This window comes from Nyctibius grandis, chromosome 1, assembly GCF_013368605.1.
Source record: "Nyctibius grandis isolate bNycGra1 chromosome 1, bNycGra1.pri, whole genome shotgun sequence".
NCBI classification, from domain to species: domain Eukaryota; kingdom Metazoa; phylum Chordata; class Aves; order Nyctibiiformes; family Nyctibiidae; genus Nyctibius; species Nyctibius grandis.
In genome coordinates, this window is record NC_090658.1 from 121,232,802 (window position 1) to 121,255,392 (window position 22,591).

Here is a 22,591-nt window from a genome sequence, read left to right on the forward strand (position 1 = left end):
AAGGATAACTTTCATCTGAAATAAGCTTAACTCTGTCCCAAGTAGTCTGAGCCTTAATTCAATAAACACTTATGTGTTTGGTTAACTTCAGAGGAATTTAGACATGTGTGTCAGTATCCTGCTGAAAAAGGTTGCTGTCCTGAATCTCTAGATATTTTTTTTCTGTCTTGTTTAGCAACATTGCTAAAGCTGTAAGTTTCAGATCTTGAGGCTAGAACAGGCAGAACGTGCACACAGTAAATTTAGCCGAAGAGGGTATTTCACTGCAATAGTCCAGACACCAGCTTGCAAATAGAGAAATGTCTTCTCAGATGTGAAGGCACCAGTGGTATCTGGCCTCTGTCACATGTATTTCTGTTTGTCAATGTATTTTACACAAAATGTATAACTACCCCTTCAAGGCATACAGGACATAACACTTCCAATTTCTCCCTGCCTTTTTAAAAAGTAAAAGAAAGGTCTGAACATACTCCTTTTTTTTCTGCTCTTCCTAAACTTTAGAAATATCAGAAACAGGACATTTTACTGGAAAATAAGTATACATGTTTAACAAGAAGTTAAACAAAAAAACTTCCTTTACTCAAAATGTTCGTTAAACAAAAAAACTTCCTTTACTCAAAAAGTTCACGTTTTCAGTCTTTGATAGCAACACATTTTAAGTAGTATGGTTAACATCTTTTACTTTCAAAACATCCCAGCTTCCAGTTATTCCTCAAGCCCTCTTTTCATTGACTCTCCATTCATTTATCAAGTTTTCTGAGCAACAGAAGACCCGAATTTCTTCCCAGTGAAAAGGGTGTAGAAAAATAAAAACACATTTTGTGCAACACAGTTGGCAAAAAAACCCCACAGACAACTCTACAGGGTGGGGTTTTTTTGCTGGTTACCTTCAGAGGCTGATTATCGTTATCAAAGAGTTCAGCAGTCATGGCAAATAGATATGAAATCATTTAATTTCTTCCTTGAAATCTCACTGGATCCTGAACTAACATCAAACTCAGGATGAATTCATAGGGAGTAACGAAAAGCAATTTTGTAATTTATGAACAGAGAGCAGATCCATCCTTGAAGCATATGTACAAACACATGGCCATGCCCCTGTGCAAATTTCAAACAAACAGTACGTTTCATAAGAAACAGTCCGTTTGCCCATTTCTAGAGAACTGGCAGCCACTTTGACTTGCTGAACGGTCCAAAAAACATAATTTAAGTACAGTGTTTAAAGTTAATCATCTAGCTAACAAAAAACAGGGATAAACTTTCCTAGACTAAAATTGTAAATTAGATGCAAATGGACAATAGGAGTGGAACTTTAATGAAGTACGGTATTCCCCACTGCTGAGGAAGTTAATTTGATGGTTAATGCCATTCATTTACACATGGGTTCATTTGCTGACTTCCTCCAGTGCAATGGCACTAGCTACCCTGTTGGTAGTTAGCAATAAGGAAGGAGGGTTTTTTTAAAAAACTTGTCTAACAGAATTAGGAACAAACAAACAAAAAAAGGAAAATCAATGGGATTGACACTTCGTTGCCCATTGAGCACTGGAAAGTTTTAAGCAGAAAGACTGAAACTTGAGAAAGTATTTCTCTAAGGCAGATGGAAGTGAATCTACGATGCTCTAAGGCTATACAGTGGCCTGCCTAGTGAAATGCCACATGGGCATATGGGGCCTATATGTGAAGCACACTCATCTCATTGGAGTAAACCCGGCATGATTTGGAGAAGTTGAGGAACAAAGAGGAGGAATCTGACTTTTACAGTCACAAATTCCCAGGCTTTTTCCAAGCCAGCCCAACCATGACCTGCCCATTACCATTTTCTTCCAGTCATTCTATACAAGCCTTTACAACGCATTCAACAAAGCTGTGACCAAGCCCTTAGCTCTTTCTTGGCAGGGATCAAAACAACAGCACAGCAAATAAATTACTGAGTCAACAACATAAGTGGATTTCTCACCATATTAACTGCCTGACTATTGACTGTGCTCTACTTTATGCTATTTCAGTCATCAGGTAATGAAGCTCCAACTTGCTTAGCTGCTTGGTTTCCCTACCAAAAAAAAAGAAAGCACAGAGTTTATTAATATCTCTGTGAATTACACTGGATTTTGGACTGTTTTCCATGCTATATTATTTATTGTGCATAGGGTGAACAGGAACCTACCGGAATGGAGTTCCAGAATTTCAACAGGAGCAGCTGAGGAGAATTTAGTTTTTTTACAGATGGTAAAATACATGTTTTCTATTTTTTTTTGTTTGAACAACAAAGGGAAGATTGAGAGAGAGGAAAAGCTAAAAATGAAAAAGAGAAAGACTTTTATGAGAGTCTTATGAAAACAGTTTGCCATGCATATTTTGTTTCAAAATATATTAACTGTAGTCTACCAAGATCAGATCAAACTACAGCATAAAAAGAGTGCATTTGTTTTCTCTGTACTCAGCAGGATTATTCATATTTGTTGTTTCATCAGACATTGTTAACATAATAAATTGCACATGTTACACTAACTGGCCTTTGCCAACATTCCTAAATTAGTCTTCAAAGAAACATCTAAATGATCTTCCACTATAAAGGGAAGAAAATGCTGAAAGTACAGTGCATTAAAAATAACAGAGAGGCATCATAAATGTCTGCATGCACATTCATTTTCACTAGCCCAGTCTGCCCAGAGGCCTTTCATTGCCAGGGCTTTGTAGAGCCCAGCTAGACCAACGGTGATGTATTTGACCAGGAAGTCCTTGTTTTAAGCAATTTCACCACTTTGATCAGCTGCAAAAGCGCCAATCTAAAATCAACGGTGGCAGAATAAACTTTAGAGCACAGAGGCTTGCCAGATGGGCAGGTGCTGAGAAATATTAGACTGCTGCTGTAATGTTTAACCTTCTTATATGGTGATGAAAGAGACACCGTATGTGTCACTGAAGGCGATGATAATAAAACCTAATGAAAGTAATAATGAATCCCCACTGCATGTCTGCAACAGGCTGTGCTCTGTCTTACGGCAAATCAGCTACCATTACAAATTATTCCTGAACACAGGTGCTTTTTGAGGTAAGAATAGAAATTTACACTTCTTCTACGTTCACAGAAGTTAATATTAAAGTTGGTTTATAAGTGAGGAGAAACTCAAGGCTCCCATTCATGTTTTCTGGTAGATACAGCTTGGGTGACCAAAACAGTCATTATACTTGCCATCCCTTCACTCTTCCTGAAGACTTACTGTCCTGTAGCAAGGACAGCTGAACAGAGCAGGAAATCAGTCAAAAACTACCACAATTCACAGCCCAGTCTACAGCTGAAACCAGTGACAGTCTCTGAATACAAGAGTCTCATATTCACAACTTCAATATGCCGTGCTCAGCACTCCTTGCTTCACAAGCATCTTTCTCTTGGAGAAGGTGAAGATCAGTTGCAAGAACCACCCGTAGCTCTTACCTAACCAGACACATGCACGAACAAAAGCCCTTTATGCCTCCATTTGACAAGACATTAATGCAAACTGTATTTCAGAAGGCACACCTACAATGTTGAATAAAAAGTTCAGCCTTGGTCTCAAGACCAAATAGTGCAGACTAACGTGCCTCTGTACTGCTTATGCTTATCTGTCTCTAGACTGGATATAGACAGTGTGATTTTACAGAATTAAATGTAGCTATAAATGCTAAGATGCAGAATGGGAACACGCAAACATTTAAGGATGCACAGCTTGCTGGAATAATGTTGGAAGACTGCATCAGCAGTCTTGTCCTCCAAGTGTTGTCCACTCATCCCATCTGGAGACAGCTAACCCCACCTCATGCCATGGAGGAAGACGTTAGATCCAAAACAGAGTGAAGGTACATGCTAGAAATAAACCTGGGTGGACAATCAGTGAGACAAAGTTATGTTTTTGTGCATCATTTAGTATTGTTGCCATGGGGTTTGCACTATTTTAAATACACTCCTTTAGTGTAATACCTCTAAATTAGTATAACTGAATACAAACAAAACACTGTCAAATTAAATGTCCAAGATATACTTTGATGTAAATACCCCTACAAAGCAAACCAGCTATGCTCAAGCATATAGGCAAGGAGTTTACTAATGAAAATGGACTTAGGTGTATACTGAAAATGTTTTACTGCATCTGATCTTAACCTCTCATAAGTAAGAAAAGAGATGTAGCAAGTTTTTCCATTCCATATACCAGAACAAATGGATCTTTTCAAGCTATTCTGGGAGCTCTGGGATTGGGAACTGACACCACCAAAGTGGTGAAATCCTTCAGCTGATTTCAAGTGTTTTTATTTTTTTAGATTGGAAGAGAAAATAATTAACACACTGTTCCCACCCATCCTGTCTGAGGTTTAAGAACATGGGCACAGACTATCCTCCTCACTCAGTGCTCCTCATAACCTTTTCTGGGAGGAAGGAGGTCGGAGCAAACAGTCTCAATCAGCAAAATGTCTACACCATGAAGACAAAGGTTAGTCTTGGGACCAGGAAATGTAGGATCGGTTGATTATTTCTTGCATTGCTGTATCATGGGAAGCACATTAAAAGAAGAGTCAAAACCAGTGTTTGAATTTTGAAAACTCAGGATAGGAAGTTTTATTTCACGTTCGATTCCTACAGTAAAAGTCAGAGAAAATTAATTAAATTAAATTAATTAAATTAATTAAAAATCTGTTTATCATATCCATGCAAACATATTATATCTATGGGCAATATTTTTACAAAAAATACTTCTGTGATTCAGATGCGTAAGTGCCACGGATAGCAGTCATCCCCATAGGAGCAGGAGTCATCACACAAAAGTGAAGCTGAGTAGGAGTCATTCCACTTAAGTCTTGTCGTGAAAAGTTAGACCTGGGCTCTTAATCATCCAAGTACCATCGATCATCAGTAGTGAGGGGGGGAGAGAGAAATCCTACCACACAGAGAATCTGTTAAAAGACAGACATCTAAGAGAAATGGGGTGAATGAAAATCAGGAGATGCTTGTCTCTAACTCGACTATGTCTTCACCTAACAGAGGTGACCAGCTGAGCCCACATATCTGACTCCTAGGTTCCTAAAGCAAATAAGAGAAACATGTCTTTTTTTAATGATTTCACTGAAGCTCGAAATATCAGTGATGCTTTGAGAATAACTGGGAACTCTTAGACAATGCTACTTAATTAAAAAGGGCCAGGAAACATTCCTAGGCATTAGTCCTTGAACACCTGTATCATGAGGTGGTTATTTTAATCCCTGGCACGATTTCGGCCTCTGCCAGCATTTTCCCAGATAATTCCCAAACACAGCCGAAGTGTCAGGAATTGCCAGGAAGCATTCCCGAAACATTGGTTTGGATGTAGACACCCTGTCGTGGAAGATAAAGAGCGTTCAAGAGTACAGATGCAGACTGTGATATTCCAGCTGGCCTCAGGGCCAGGGAGCAGCCCCAGGCACATTTAAATTAGTGATCGCCTTAGAGTAACAGGGGGAAAGCACTGAGAAGTATTAGGATTGCCTATAAATGGACACATGCTGGACTATTACATCCAGTTCTTGTTTCCTCATTTCACAGAAGAGGTAAAAAATTGGATAGAATGTGGAGGAGAGCCACAGAAATTATCGGAAACCTTGGAAAAGGGCCTTGCAGCAAGAGATTAAAGGGGCTCAGTCTGTTGAGTTTAATAAAAACATCTAGCAATGATTCCAGTGATTACAATGTGCAAGTATTACCACAGGGAGAAAATACTGAGCAGTAACAGCAGCACTCTCATCTCACAAAAAAAAAAAGGCATAATGGGAGGTGATAGCTGGAAGTGAAAGCTGGACAAATTCAGGCAAGAATCAAAACACACATTTTTAAGAGTGAGGGTGATAACCATTGGACTGCACTGCCAAAGGAAGTGATGGATTCTCCAACTACTGATGGCTTCAGATCTAGACTGGACGTCTTTCTAGAAGATAAGCCTTAGCCAAACACAAATTGCTGGACTTGACACAAGGCTAACTGGGTTAAATTAAATGGCTTGTGTCATTCAGGAAGTCAGGCTAAATAATCTAAGGGCCTTTTCTGGCTTTAAAAAATCTATGGATCTATAAACTGTGTAACTGTGAATTCTAGTCCAAGAATAACACGTTTTGATAAAATGCGATTTCCATAGTCCAGTGCTACATTAGCGGACACAATTCCAAGAGATCAGACTATAGTTATAAAATTGAAAATGAATAAAGCATGACGACATGGTGATACTAATAACAATACCAATTCTCCATGTGTTTACAGGGTCAGTCAATAGAAATTTCAGCAAAGTCAGTGGAATTGTAGCACTATAAAATCAGTAAGAGAAAAATATGCTTCAGTTTTCCAGAACAGTCTCTGAATGTCATGGAAGTAAATTGAAAAATCACATCTATTCTGTTAACACTTGAGGGAGGAAGGGGGCATTTTTTGGCTATGCTTATTCCACTCAATTAAGGAGTGACAGGGTGCCAGCCCAGGCACTGGAATTCGATTATCTGTGCTGTTTAACAGTTAGGGCAGTTCTTGGCACAGTTTTGGCTCTAACGCTTTTTGAAACAACTCCTCGCATCATTCAGGAGTCAGCATGGGCCAAGGACACCCCTAGCAAGCAGTTTGGATGTACCCATGCCTCTTCTGGGGGAAAACAGAATATGGTAACATGAACATTGTCCCACTATCCCATTCAGCCTGTGGTTCAGGGAACAGGTCCTGGCACTAAGTGCTTAGCAATACAGATGCAGCCAGTGATTTCAAAGTGTCAGCAGCTCTGCAGGAAAAGAGCTGAGTTCTCAATTCCTTCCCTGTCTATCTCTGCTACAAAATTATCTACGCTGTACGTATTTTAATTTCACATATGAATTATATTGAGTTATCTTTAAAGAAAATAAGCACTTGCAAAACTGTTCAATTGTCCCTAAAATCAAAAAGGCATCTTGCAAAAGGACAATTGCAAATTGAACCATAACATTAACTTTTGAAAGTGACCTGTCAAGGTCAGATCCAATTAAAAAACAGAAGTGACGAAAATAAGGCACAGACAGCAATTAAATTTTAGGTCTTTCGACCTCAGATTGGAATCAGATACCAAAACTAGAGACCTGTTAGGCACACAGAGTTAGGTACTTTGGAAAAATCACTCAAAACCCCCATACATTGAGAAGGGAGCCATTATATTGTCTTGAGCATAGAAGAGCATCAGAATACCAACCCCTCCCTAGAATTTAAATACAAGATATAAGTGAATGCCTCCACCTACTCATAGCCTGGGATCTTCTCCTCAAGGCATAATCCTCTAATTATTTTCCTTTCCAAAATAACCACTCAAGACTCGCTCTTTCATACTACAGGAAGAGGAGGCAGCCTAATGTTAATACAATAATGAGGTAGCTAGATCTGTTGCCTGGTAAATGGAAACAGCCTGATCTGGAGACAATTTTGGCTCAGGTTAGGAACTAGGAGAGTTCCTTAACCACATAGCTACTGGTTACAGCATACAGCTGTCCTGCTGAAGTACCCTTACTTCCCAGCAGGAATACAAGTTTCATGAGGCCGGGAAGGGACCATACAGGAGCAAACACAGTTATCATCAGGGCAAGGATACCTATCTAGGGATGGATGCCCAATGCCCAGGTCCCACCTGAGCTTTAAGGCTACACTTAAGTATTGAATTCAATGGGCTAAAGCCCAGACAGAACTGGAGTGAATAAAACCATGAAGAAAATGAAAAGGAAACATCAGTCTCAGTCTGGGTAAAGAAAATGCTTAATAAAGGTAAAGGCATGATGAATTTGGCATATCCCTTTCCTCAATACTGTTCTAATTTTAAACAGTCTGTTGTACCGTGCTGTTGATAGCCTTGTGTGAGCCATCTAAGGTTCAGCCAGCTCAGCTGCATGATCAGTAAAGAGACAATGCTACCACACACAGGGTTATTTGGATTAGTGAATACCATACACAAGTAAATCATCTGCCAGATGGCACTGGAAGAAAGCTGCAACTCTCTCACTTTCATTTCCACAGCAGCAAACAACGTTCTGTGTTTAAAATAAACTCTTCCAGATGAGTAAAAGATAAACTTTGTCATGCTTTTTCTTGGTCTTCTCTTTGACTTCAGCTTTTTTCCTTAAAAAAAACCCAACACAAAACAAAAAAAAACACAACCACCTACTCTGATTGGTTACATTAATGAAAAATCTCAGTTTTGACCACCACAGTACAAAGCTGTCCCTCTAGGCAGCATCAAAATTCCATGCTATTCACTAACAAAAGGCAAAAATGAAATACAATATTTTCACTCATCAACTTCTGTCAACAGAACCCTTAAAAATGAACACCTACCACATTAAGCCATTTCCTGTCATTTTATGGGTTTTCCACAGTGAATAACTGTGCTGCTTTGTTGAAACATGGCTATTTTCACATTTTCTGCAGTTTGAATCTTTTTTTTAAAAAATAGCAAATATCTAGAACTAAACAATTAAAACCCCTTCAGAAATAGAAACAAAATAACTGTCATCAAAGCTTTTTAAATATTCTTTTTGAGTTTTCAGGTTGCCTCTCTTGCATCTACAGACAACAAGTCATTATCTCTTATTCTGTTCTACTGTCCCAGGACCCCAGTCTTAGCTGTGCTTCTGAGATACAATTAGTTCATAATACCATCTGGCTATCATATAAAATGTGAAATTATGATTGTTTTTTTTAAAGTCACCACTTACAGCAAACTTTTACGGACAAATCATAGAATCATAGAATGGTTTTGTTGAAAGGGACCTTAAAGATCATCTAGTTCCAACCCCCTGCCACAGGCAGGGACACCTTTCCTCTAGACCAGCTTGCTCTAAGCCTCATCCAACCTGGCCTTGAACACTGCCAGGGAGGGGGCATCCACAGCTTCTCTGGGCAACCTGGTCCCCTGTCTCACCAACCGCACAGTCAAGAATTTCTTCCTAAGATCTAATCTAAGTCTACCCTCCTTCAGTTTAAAACCATTCCGCCTCGTCCTATCACTACTTGCCCTTGTAAAAAGTCCCTCTCCCGCTTTCCTGTAGGCCCCTTCAGATACTGGAAGGCTGCTATGAGGTCTCCCCGGAGCCTTCTCTTCTCCAGGCTGAACAGCCCCAACTCTCTCAGCCTGTCTTCATAGCTCCAGTCCTCTGATCATCTTCATGGCCCTCCTCTGGACTCTCTCCAACAGCTCCATGTCCTTCTTATGTTAAGGGCCCCAGAGCTGAACGCAGTATTCCAGGTGGGGTCTCATAATAGCAGAGTAGAGGGGCAGGATCACCTCCCTTGACCTGCTGAAATACCTCCATAAAGCAGGCTTACATTGTTTTTCAGTATCTGCGGAGATACATCTGAGACACATTTCAGCCTCTGAAGATTTGCAGGAAGGCAGACTGAACATAATGAAAATAACGCTCCGGTCTCTTCCTCCTTCCTCCCCGCAAGTATTTTCAAAGCCAGGTGAAGTCTGAAGCAACTGGAACTACCAGTGACTTCAACTGGACCTGTAGGATCTCAGCCCTTCAGAACAGCAAATGAGTTGTACTGAAGCACTTTTCAACCTGCTATGTTTTACCCACGGGCTACACCTACAGTGCTGTATGTACAGGCCTTCAGGGCAGGCTGAAGTCTAAAATACCTATCCATATACACCGGAGAAAGTGTTCCTTTCTGTGAATGAGTGTATAAAATGATACCAAACCTACTTGTTGCAGTGCATCTAGAAAGATCCTGACACTGCTTGTCTTGAGAGCAGATGGGACTTGGAAAGTGGATGGTCATGCAGTGACTAAGGAGGGGCCCAGGACACTGACCTTCTGTTGGGGAAGGTTGCAACAGCACTTAGATAAACCGAAATAACTTCACTCATCACCAAATTGCAGTCCAGGTGGCAAACGGATAAGCGTCCCAACAACTGCAGAGATGGGCTGACAGTTTTTTTGGGAAAAAACACACACATTTCTGGAGAATGTTGCAGGATATTTAATATATACATAGCACCACCACCCTACCCTTAATTTGTGAAGTATTTTTTGAAAAATGCCACACATACACAGACGTGCATAAAGCTTCATTCATCAAGCTTGAAAGAATCCTCATCCAACTGGCTCTAAGAGTCCTACTGCCCAAACCTAAAGCCAGGAGATCAAGATCAACACAAATATTTAGGTGTCTGACTCCCAGCGCTTTTAGTGGGACCAGGATTTCAGACTGCTTGCTTTGGCCATGAAGCAGACAGCAAGAAAACCTCAGTACCTTGCTGAAGTGATTATTATAGATTTCAAGCATCTGACACCTTCCTGAATCTTTGATGGCAAATAAGCTATTGACTCCTTCCCTATCCAGATAAGTTTCTTTCACATTACTTGAAAATAAGGGATAATTCTTAAATGTAGAAAGAAAGGGCTATCAAGCTTGTTAGGTGGTCAGTGTGCCAGCCTTCCCCCCAAAAAAGCAATTAGAAAAGCACTCCTTTCTCCATGTTACATAGGACATTTGGAATCACTTAAATATTCAAACTAGTTTCTCTGATATGAATCCAGTTATGACATGCCCTGCATGTGGGTCGGGGCAATCCCAAGCACAAATACAGGCTGGGTGGAGAATGGATTGAGAGCAGCCCTGAGGAGAAGGATTTGGGGGTGATGGTTGATGAGAAGCCCAACATGAGCCAGCAATGCATGCTTGCAGCCCAGAAGGCCAACCGCATCCTGGGCTGCATCAAAAGAAGCGATGCCAGCAGGTCGAGGGAGGGGATTCTGCCCCTCTACTCCGCTCTCGTGAGACCCCACCTGCAGTACTGCGTTCAGCTCTCGGGTTCCCAACATAAGAAGGACATGGAGCTGTTGGAGTGAGTCCAGAGGAGGGCCACGAAGGTGATCAGAGGGCTGGAGCACCTCTCCTATGAACACAGGCTGAGAGAGTTGGGGCTGTTCAGCCTGGAGAAGAGAAGGCTCCAGGGGGGACCTTATAGCAGCCTTCCAGTACCTGAAGGGGGCCTACAGGAAAGCGGGAGAGGGACTTTTTACAAGGGCAAGTAGTGACAGGACGAGGGGGAATGGTTTTAAACTGAAGGAGGGTAGACTTAGATTAGATCTTAGGAAGAAATTCTTTACTGTGAGTGGTGAGACGCTGGAACAGGTTGCCCGGAGAAGTTGTGGCTGCCCCCTCTCTGGCTGTGTTTAAGGCCAGGTAGGATGAGGCTTAGAGCAAGCTGGTCTAGAGGAAAGGTGTCCCTGCCTGTGGCAGGGGGTTGGAACTAGATGATCTTTAAGGTCCCTTCCAACCCAAACCATTCTATGATTCTATGATTCTAGGTGTGAGGCTGCTAGTGGTAGCTAAAGTGGTAAGTAAAAAGTCTAGAGGGAGGTCAACATTTTCTGTTATGAGAAATAGCAACACCATTTTGGGACAGATCAAAACCAGCAATTCAACTGTGGAGGCCTCCTGGATCGTTTTGCAAGTCAATTACCCTCTAAGTGATTAGTTTGGAAAAAGTTATGTGAAAAAGGGAACAGGCCTCCCATTTTAAAATTATTTGTATGACTCTTGCAAGTTGTTTATTTTCTTTATAGCCTTAGGTGGAAAGAAATTAAGTGTGCTTGAAGTGGGAATTATTCACATTTTTCAGCAAAAGCATAATCACACCATACATTCACAGGGCTCAGGCTTTGAAGCCTGTGAAGCATTCACTTAGTAGGAAGCTTAGGCAAACCAGGCAACCACTGAAGAAAGAGAGGAGACTTGAAATACTTCTGGTTTTATTGCATCATGGAAAAACTGATCATTTATCTCATTCAGATGGAGAATTTTTACTGGAGAACCCCTGCTGGGTTTATAAGCTTGCTTTCTGTGTTGTCTGTAGTAACTGAAAGAGCAGCGTTGTCCCTTTGCCTGGGGATAGATGTTGGCCTTTGTGGTAAGGTAAGAAAGGTAAATTGGTGACAGATTCAGAGTATTTTTTTTTTAAATGTACATAAGTCTCCCTTGACTTAAGCAGATGTGGCATATAAAACAAATACATGCAACTGCAATTCAGTTCACTTGCAGAAACCTCAGATATTAACAGCTACATGTGTGCAGGGAGGACTGGCTTGTAACTAGGGCCTGGGACTGAGAATCAAAAGAAAGGAAGAAATTTAAAAAAAAAAAAAAAAAAGGAAATTATTTATTTCTTAAACTCTTGGTTTATCCATGAGGGAAGTTGGATACAAGGGAACTTTCAAAAGCACCATAGCCAAAGATGAATAAATTATGCTGAAGCAGTTAAAAAACGTTCCCCTTAGACACTTGAAGCCCGTTTCTCTTGACCATTACACAGAGACGTTTCCTGCCCTTTGCCGTGCCCATGTGTTCTCTGGCTGCAAAAGCAGACAGTGGGTAGGTCTACCTGGATGTAACTTCAAGCAACTGAGCTCAACACTGAGCTCAAGCCCAAAAGATCTGCCCCAAAGCCCAATGCCTCATCACGTACCAAAGTGGTGCAGGTGGCAGGTGACACTCTCGTGCTAACAACCAGCTCTCCTCTCCCTTCGGTCCCTCGGGAAATCATTGACAGCTCTTCCTGTCCGTCTTTTAAAATAAGGGATTAAACTGCACCTGCACACGTGTCTGCACACACACACTCTCACACACCAATTTTAAAACAACCCTTTCAGAGTACCGTTAGTCTGCAAAGTTTTTGCCATACAAGATGTGATCATTGAGAAATGGGGCCACTTGGAAGAATTTCTACTCACTGCTGAGACTGGCCGAAGGCTCCAGTGGGGTAAGTTTGCAAATAGTTAATCGCTGCCACGGCCCTCCACCTCTCAGTTACGGCAGGGCAGAGGCATTTCCCCTGTGAAAAGCAAAAGGGCAGGGGCTACATTCCCAGGAGTCACTGTGCCCTGTACACATCCTGCCAGTCTTTAAATCCCCAGGGCACAGGTATGGAGTGCTGGCCCAACCCTGCTGGTGGACCCAAAATCAAACACTCAAATTCTAACAATTTATGTAAGATAGCTGAAGGTACATTTGGGCTTTGGAAAGAGTTGCTTCGTAATATTTTTGTTTACCACAGATCTCAACAAGATCTTAACCTCAGCAACGGCTTCCTCACATATCATCTGCAACGTACTTGCTAGCAATGGGATCCCTGTCTGTACCTGTCGATGAAAGCTGCATTTCCATGGGCTTTACATGCTATCCCTGGTCACTGTCTGTCTCTTTCACCCCTTATTTTTAACAAATTTAATTATTCATGGGAAATAAGTTTAATTTTGGGTTGGTGGTGGTCATATGGTGGTGATGGTGGAGAGAGGCACTTGAAATGCATCCTGGTTTTGGCTGCACATTCTTGATACAGATTGTTTATACAATAGTAACATACAGAGCTGGCCACATCTTTCTGGAAGCACTGTAATACTGAATCGTGAAGGTGCTGATCTCCTCTTGGCACATCCTCTACCAGCTCCAAGAGGAGACATTCAGCAGACAACCCTCAAATCATACACATATATCTGAGCTTACTAAGATCCTGTAGAGTACAGTAGAGTACAGTAGAGTAGAAATACTTCCTTAGCCAAAATGCTTCGTTCTAACCTAGACTCAATCAGCATTACTGCTTGTTGAAATAAGGGCTCTTCTTTGGTTTTGTGCTTACAATTTGCAAGATCTGCTGACCTATGAGGTCTTCAGTTCCTAGGTGCTACTAGAACAACAAAGGCATCACATAAACAAACATTAACAGCAATCTCAAGAAAGTAATTAAAGCTTCATGGTCCACAGAGGCTAAATTACATTCAACCTCAAAAGCGACACATTTTATTGATTTCAGATGTTGAAAAAAAGCTTACCTTTTGGTAAGTTCCTAACAATCCATCCTTTCTGCACACACACACTCTCACACACCAATTTTAAAACAACCCTTTTAGAGTTGTTTAGAGGAAGAATTTCTTTTCAGAAAGGGTTATTAGACATTGGAATGGGCTGGCCAGGGAGGTGGTGGAGTCACCATCTCTGGATGTGTTTAAGAAAAGATTGGACATGGCACTTAGTGCCATGGACTAGTTGACAGGCTGGTGTCAGGGCAACGGTTGGACTCGACGATCCCAGAGGTCTCTTCCAACCTGGTTGATTCTGTGATTCAAATTGTTTTCAGGGCATATTCATTCATTAATATTCCGTTAAGGGTATCATGTGATCACTGTCCTACTCTGGAACAAGGGCTGTAATTTAGTTATGATTGCAGGAACGTAATCCCTTTCTGACAATGGCTCTTATTTCTGCAATGTTTCAAAAGAAAATAAAAACAAGCACCTGGTAGATGTATGAAGCATTACATGTTACACAGCCATGCTACACAACCGGTACTTCTTATTCTGCATCTCTTGTTTCAGTACAAATCCACCGTTGCTGTTTTGAAGGCTAGTGCACACCCTGTGTTGGTAATTCAGTTTGAAAAATTATATATTCCTCTGCTCTTCAGACAGTTTCAGTGCAGTTCTTTACTACAGTATTTTCAGACTAGCCATCTTCTCCATTCTCCACCTTTGCATCCACAGCTTTCTTTGCAAGAGGTATACGCTTGTTTCAGCAGTGAAACAATACATTAGTGTTCCTTTAGTATTGTTACAGTAGTATTGAAAACACAAACCTGAGTTTGGCTCAGCTTCTGTGTATCTCTTTACAGAGAAGTTCACGTTAATGAACTTTTAATTCTTTAGCTAGCTGTTTAAAAGTGCTGTGTGCAGCTATTTACAAGTATTTAGAATGAAAATGTGAAATGCAACACCGAAGATCAAAGCAGAACTTCTCTAAGCATGTTACACAGCTCCCTCTGGCATTACTTAGAGCACTTTGTTCAACATTCAGAGCAGGCTTTGACAACACACCCATCTCTACACCTTACAGTGAGCAGTGCAAAGATCAACATGTTACAAGATCTTAAAAACCTGCTCTGTTTCATAACTTGCCTTGTGATTTGCTGGCATGCCAGCTTCCGCTCCCACCCAAGTCACTGGCCCAGAGCGGTCTTGCTGGTGAAGGGTAAGGCTAGATCAGGTCCACTCCACTGTGCAAAAGTTAAAATATGCTGAAAGTTTGAGTAAACAACGAGAGAAAGAATCTCAGAAATTTGGTTGGTTGCTACCTGAAGTGCAGAACTAATACATATTTATAAGAAGGTAACAAGGGTCTACTGAGTACTTCATTTATTATTGATACTCCTTCCCTTGAGTAATATTTATTAAGATAGATCACTCTAAATCATTCTTCCGTATTTATTCTAGACATATTAACTGCTAGAACATTTTATTAATGTAAAGCAAAACAAGAAGTCATAAATGTCAACATGAACCTGTAAGTTATATGAATTAAAAAAAGAACTTCAGCTTCACATAATGCCCAAGTAATTATTTGGAGTCCCTTGTACTTCTACCAATCCTGCATGACAGGCTCCCTAAACCAATACAGGTGAATCTTCTGCTTTGAAATAAGGCTACTGTGTCAAGACTGCTGGTTTCTGATATATCTTCCACAGTGAAAGAATGAATGCTAAGTCTTTTTTTTTTTTTTAAATATTTTTATTAAAGAATATTCAGTAAGCTGTATTAGACAGACTTATCTAATCTCATTACTGAGTTAAAGTGCCATCAGTCAAGCCAAACACACACTGAAAAGCATGTTCTCTTCAGTCTAATCTGGGTGAGGTCTTGTGAACTTTGTATGCACACAATTCGTGACATGCAAAGCCCTATCGAGACCATAATACATCTGTCAACTACGTTTTTAATGAAACCCAAGGTGTGTATCAAGAAATATTGTTCAGCACACATGAAAATAAAAATACAGCTTGCACAACCAAGAGTATATACTCATTGAATAGCAGCAACATCACTAAAAAAGGTTGACTTTGTGCTTCACAGCTAAACTGGATACGGCTCAACAGTTTTGTTCACTGAACCGTGGGGCTGACAACAAGTCTTTGAACGGCACTCAGAGGCCTAAACAATTACAGTGTAAGATATCAGTACAACTGTTTATTCCATTTTTCATTGTGATGGCTCAAAAAAGACAATAATCCTATTATTATTATTATTAGGATCTATTTTCAAAATCTTTTTACAGAAGTGTTTCACCATCAGTATCCTGCATTGTGCAGCCCAACTACAAGCAGTGGAACATGACAAATATGCACATATATTGCAAAACACAGTTCTGTTTAATTTTTATTTGTAAGACATGAGTTTCCAAGCAGATTTAACCAGAAATTATATTCACACCCTCAAACTCTATTTCAGACTTTTGTTGAATGCCTGTGTCTATTAAATAAAGATTGTCCTTTATTTCAAAACAGAGTTCCAGCATAAATCACTCCTCTAGTCAATACTTATTGAGTAAAGTAGTCTGTATCCCCACAGCATTTAAAGTGAGAATTACACTGTGGCAAATATGTGTTGCATAGTTATCTGCATTCTTTTAGCAGATACCCCCTGGCACTTATTTCAATAAACCAACCATCACCTCACTGATATCCCACAACTTTCTCGCAACCAAGTCATCCATGGCTTTGGGTAGGAGTTCCTCCTCTTTGCAGTCCCCAAAATATTTTCCCGACACACCTTCGACATCAGGAGAAGAGGCCAAATAAATAGAAGTCTGGGCTCCTTCCAGAGGTGTTTTGAAGAAAGCCCATGACACCAAGTTGAATAGGGGCTTTGCCAGCAAAGGAATATTCACGTATCTGCCTAGATTTGTTCTGACAATCCCAGGATGAAGTGAATTGACGGTGACTCCTGTCCCTTCTAACCGACGGGCTAGCTCCCTTGCAAATAATATGTTAGCCAGTTTACTCCGACTGTAACAAAAGCTTTTATTGTAACTTATTTCACTGTTCAAGTCTTCAAAGTTGATCTCTCCATATTTGTAAAGCTTTGAGGATACTACCACAATCCTGCTCGGAGCAGAATTTTTGAGGAGGCCCAGAAGAAGGTTGGTGAGCAAGAAGTGACCCAAGTGGTTTACACCAAATTGCATCTCAAAACCATCCTCTGTCTTCATGTACGGACACTGGAATATCCCTGCATTATTTATCAGAACATCCAGCCTTGGCTCTTCCTTTAAATAGGAAAGAAAAAAATAATTCATTTTTATAATTGTCATACAAACCATACTATCATGCTTAATATTTCTCATTGGCCATTGTTAGAAAGAATTCCTAGTTTTCTGAATTGTAACTTCCCGATATTCTCTTAAAGCATTGCTGAAAAAAAAAAAAACATTCTGGTTCAGGCTGGTAGAAAACAAGGACTCAAGGAGGTATGTTACACTTTACAAAATCAGGAAACATACATAACTAACAGACAGAGTGGTATGGATAATTTAAATATATGTATAATACATCACACACTTCATGCTCCAGTATCCACTCAAAAATTAAGAGCTCTCCAATTTACCCAAAAGAGTAACTTTTTCAAAAAATACAGATTAAAGTAAGCTGCCTAAATAAACTCTGAATTCAATATTTTCACCTACCTCTGACAAAAGACTGTGAAAGTATCACAGGAAATTTATGCCTGCATGAATGAGAAGTAAATATATTCCCTTTATAGAAAAAGCAGCATGAGTTTTCTTTGCTGCTAATTCTTTAAACCCAATGCAGGACTGGAAGGCAAGCTGGGATCATTTTGGGTCATTTTGATTATAAAAATAGAGAACCTCAAAATGCATTTTGTACCATTTGCCTTTTATTTGACTGCCATTAGCAGCAACAATACAAAGAGAGCAAAATCCAAATCCACACTTGGCACTCAGTTAACGATGCTGGCATCCGAGCACACAAAACATCAAGTACTTCAACTGTGGACTGATTTCTGCAGGACTTGAGGTTGCTCAGTGTTTCATGTAATTGGGTCCCTGAGGCATGATACAAAGAGCACCAAACTCAATTCTCCTCTTCACCTAAAGGGACACAATGGTTCCTATCACTAAACAAGGACAGGACTGAAGAAGTACAGACTGTAGATCTGCTCACTGAAGTGATACTTGTTTCTCCTTTAGAGAAGAACACCTGACTGGAGGATTTATTTTGCAAGACTTAACCATTCAAGAAGCGAGACCTCCACTTGTGCTATTTTCTGAGACTCCTACATCTAATAATCTCGAGTAATGTGATCAGTGCCAAGCAGGCAGTGACTACAACTAGGTGCAATAGAGAGCACAAACCATTGCTTTGACGGGCAATGCTATTTCTTCTAAGCTTTTGAGCTCACTTCCATTGTCTCCTTTTTCCCATGGAGCTCTCCAACATCTCAAAGTCTTTAACTTTTGCAGTGAGGCTAAGGAGCGAAAGATGTAATCACTTGTAGTTCTGCAAAGGAAAGCTTCCACAAATTAAGTTAGGCTGTGGGAACACATTATTTTCCCATCCTGCCAATATTTAAGTTTTCTTCATCTCAAACAAAAATACCTCAAAACACCATCGACCAACCACAATAAAACCCCAAACAGCCAGCTCCTAAAAGGAGTCACAGGTTAGAGAAGACAAATCACATGAACTTGGGTGGGACAGGTCTTGAAAGTATTACTTGAAGTCACATCCCTTGTAATTCAGCTGCTTTTGGAATTATTTTGAAAGTTAAAGTCATGAAAATGAAAGTTGAAATGCAGGTGTCAGCAGCACTCTGCAGATACATGCACTCTCTTCTTCACCCATTCCTCACTTAAAGTCACTTGTACTGGCTTTACCAATAGAGAGGCTAACAAATTTACATTTTTGGATATTTTGTACTAGAAAAGACATAATTTTAAAAAGACAGTATATTTCTTTTCTGGTGTTAATTTTGCCTTTTATGTATCCCTTTTTATATGCATATTTTCCCAGAACACTGAAGCAAGATTAGACCTTATCACTGGACTCACAGGTATGAACGTATATGACTACAATGACCCCCACTAGAGAACTTAAGACTTGACTTTTTCTGACATTTAAGTTTTACAACAGCTATTTGAAAGTTAATGCAATAAAGTCCCTCTTCATTTTTTTTCTCTTACAACAGCATCTGAGCACCTTTCAAGTACTTAACAAGCACTTCTCTGAGCAGCGGCAGAACTTATTAAGCGTGGCTTGCCATGACTTTGTGTCTCACAGCTTGGGTAGCCAGACGTGGCAAGATGAAAGTCCCAGCTGACGCTTTTCATGGTAATGGAATAACATCTCCAACAGTGCCTCCCTCTGCTCTCTGGTATCTGATAACACTGCTGAACTCATCTAGTGTTTTTTGTCAGGAGAACCAACTGCATGTCCCTGTTCTCCTTAAACTCAGGTTTTCAGGAAATCTGCAGAAGCTTTATATATATTCAAAAATATCTATCTACTAAACTCTGCTGGCACTCTCAAGAGATACAAAATGTGTCAGGTGGCCACTCTGGGGAGGAGGCACAAGGATGGTTGGAACTGTGACCTCCACACTCATGTGAACGTTTATTTCTTTGGAAACAAGGCTGAACTGTAACACTAATTTAAAATAACAAAGACAGGTTAATGTAGAGTTAATTAAGAGAGAAAAGAAGAAAAATCATTCATGTCAAACAGAAACAAGTGCTTCCTTTTCAGAACAGAAAAGAACTGAAAAGTTTGGACTAGAATAGAATCATTCAATCATAATATCATAGAATGGTTTGGGTTGGAAGCAACCCTAAAGGTCATCTAGTTCCAACCCCCCTGCCATGGGCAGGGACACCTTTCCACTAGACCAGGTTGCTCAAAGCCCCATCCAGCCTGGCCTTGAACACTTCCAGGGAGGGGGCAGCCACAGCTTCTCCAGGCAACCTGTTCGAGTGTTGCACCACCCTCACAGGAAAGAATTTCTTCCAAATATCTAATATAAATCTACCCTTTTTCAGTTTAAAACCATTACCCTTCATCCTATCACTACATGCCCTTGTAAAAAGCCCCTCTCCCGCTTTCCTGTAGGCCCCCTTCAGGTACTGAAAGGCTGCTAGAGGGTCTCCCCAGAGCCTTCTCTTCTCCAGGCTGAACAGCCCCAACTCTCAGCCTGTCTTCATAGGAGAGGTGCTCCAGCCCTCTGATCACCTTCGTGGCCCTCCTCTGGACTCCCTCCAACAGCTCCATGTCCTTCTTATGTTAAGGGCCCCAGGGCTGGACGCAGTACCAAACTAGTAACAGCCCAAAGGAGTATGAACTTTATGGTTACAGGTGCTAATTCACGGCCGATTTACTCACACCCTCCTTCCAGACCCTGCGGTGGGCTCAGCAACATGCCGTACCCCCCCAACCGGACTGCCGGCTGCAGGAATAAGCCCTATAAACACGGAACCCCGCGGACGCCGCCACTCCCGCGCTGTCAGCATCCAGCTCATCCACCCCGTGCCCTCTCACAGGGAGTCCGGGGCCCCCGCGGCAGGACAACGCTGCCCTGGATCTGTCGGCAGCCCCTGCGGGGGCCGGCAGGACCGGCAGGCCCCGGCGGGCCGAGCCCCGAGCCCCGCGCCCCGCGGCCGTACCTGGAGGACGCGGTGGCAGAAGGCGCGGACGGAGCGGAGCGAGGCCAGGTCCAGCTCGCGCACCACCAGCTCGCCGCCGCCCTCGGCCTCCGCCCGCTCGCCCAGCTCGGCCCGGATCTCGCGGGCCGCCCGCTCGGCCCGCGCCCGGTCGCGGCAGCCCATGATGACGCGGGCCTGCATCCGCAGCAGCTCGGCCGCCGCCGCCCGGCCCAGCCCGCTGTTGGCCCCCGTGATGATCACCGTCTTGCCCCGCATGGAGGCCCCGGCCCCGGCCGCGGCCCGGGCCGCGCCCCACAGCCAGCGCCAGGCTGCCAGGAGCAGCCCCCCGCCCAGCGCCAGCGCCGCCGCCACCTCGGCCATCCCGCTGGGCCGAGCGGCGCTCCGCCCGAAGGGGCCGCCCCCGCCTGGCACCGACGGCCGGTGCCGGGGGTGCGTTAGCATTGGCCGGGCGCGCCGCTGGGCATCGTGGGGATTGTAGTCCCGCGCCGCGCCGTTCCGGCGCTCGAGGCGCCCAGGAGGCCGGCCCCGAAAGGCGCCCAGTGAGCGCGGGGTCTAATTAAAACGTCCCCCGGAAACCCCGGCGGCCTTCCCGGCCCCAGCGTGGTCCCGAGGGCAACCCAAAGCAAGCTGCGAGTCATGGTCAGAGCTACCACTGCAAGGCTGCTGAAGGGTGTCCCTGTACCGGGACGTCCACCCACCTGTCAAAGGCTGTTTCATAGAATCATAGAATGGTTTGGTTTGGAAGGGACCTTAAAGATCATCTAGTTCCAACCCCCCTGCCATGGGCAGGGACACCTTTCCACTAGACCAGGTTGCTCAAAGCCTCATCCAGCCTGGCCTTGAACACTTCCAGGGAGGGGGCAGCCACAACTTCTCTGGGCAACCTGTGCCAGTATCTCACCACCCTCACAGTCAAGAATTACTTCCTAATATTTAATCTAAATCTGCCCTCTTTCAGTTTAAAATCATTCCCCCTCATCCTATCGCTGCATGCCCTTGTAAAAAGTCCCTCTCCCACTTTCCTGTAGGCCCCCTTCAGGTACTGGAAGGCTGCTAGAAGGTCTCCCCAGAGCCTTCTCTTCTCCAGGCTGAACAGCCCCAACTCTCTCAGCCTGTGTTCACAGGAGAGGTGCTCCAGCCCTCTCGTCATCTTTGTGGCCCTCCTCTGGACTTGTTCCAACAGCTCCATGCCCTTCCTATGTTGGGAACCCCAGAGCTGGATGCAGTATTCCAGGTGGGGTCTCATGAGAGCGGAGTAGAGGGGCAGAATCCCCTCCCTTGACCTGCTGGCCACGCTGTTTTTGATGCAGCCCAGGATACGGTTGGCTTTATAGGCTGCAAGTGCACATTGCCGGTTCGATTGCCATTTCACTAATAGCAATGTCCACAGTAGTAAATTAGGTGTGCCAGGGGCTGCTGTTTGGTGCTGAAGCAGCCTGGTGCAGAATAGCCTCTTAAACCCTGAAACGTCCAAGCTGGTTCTTGGTTTTCATCCTGTGCTGACTCCTGAAACGTGAATGGGTATCAGCTGACCTGGGCCAAACACAAACCAGGGACTGTTCTAACAATTTTAGCGTTAGAAGACAATGATAAAAATTTAATGACATAGAGATGGTCGAGTTCTAGGGCCCAAGAGCGTTTCCTGGTAGTGTTTATTTTGCTAGCAGAGATTTTACCAAAATGTTGTACTAACATTTATCAATCTCACAGAGGTGACTCCACCACAGGGAAAACAGACATTAAGGGCACTGCGGCAGATGCACCCACCCTGACAAAGACCTAACAAGGACCTGACATAAGCCTGCAAAAAACTCCACCACAGCTCTTGTCGCCCCCCACGTGGTGTTGGACAACACCTATGCACTTCGGCCGAACTAGGGGTCCTCAGTCAATGGGGGTCTGCATGGCCATATCTGACCACAGATCGGATTCGACGAGGGTATAAACTGAGCCCCGCCAGGGGCCATTTGGAGTCAGTTCTTCTCAGAGCAGCGGGCCTGCAGTCGGGGACTCTCCCCTTAGGTTGGGACGCCGCCTAAGGAAACTCCTCGGGGTTGAGAGCCCTCCCTTTATTAGGTG

The 22,591-nt window shown here is 42.8% G+C and overlaps 1 protein-coding gene across 1 annotated transcript; it reads right to left on the reverse strand.

Moving 5' to 3' along the window:
• Positions 1 to 15,559: 15,559 nt before the first annotated feature.
• RDH14 (retinol dehydrogenase 14) lies at positions 15,560 to 20,893 on the reverse strand. Its single transcript, XM_068406420.1, has 2 exons — positions 20,513 to 20,893; positions 15,560 to 17,104 (listed from the first exon to the last, which is right to left on the reverse strand). Exons 1-2 carry the CDS (start codon positions 20,870 to 20,872, stop codon positions 16,487 to 16,489), a joined length of 978 nt encoding a protein of 325 aa, XP_068262521.1. The 5' UTR covers positions 20,873 to 20,893; the 3' UTR covers positions 15,560 to 16,486.
• Positions 20,894 to 22,591: the final 1,698 nt, after the last annotated feature.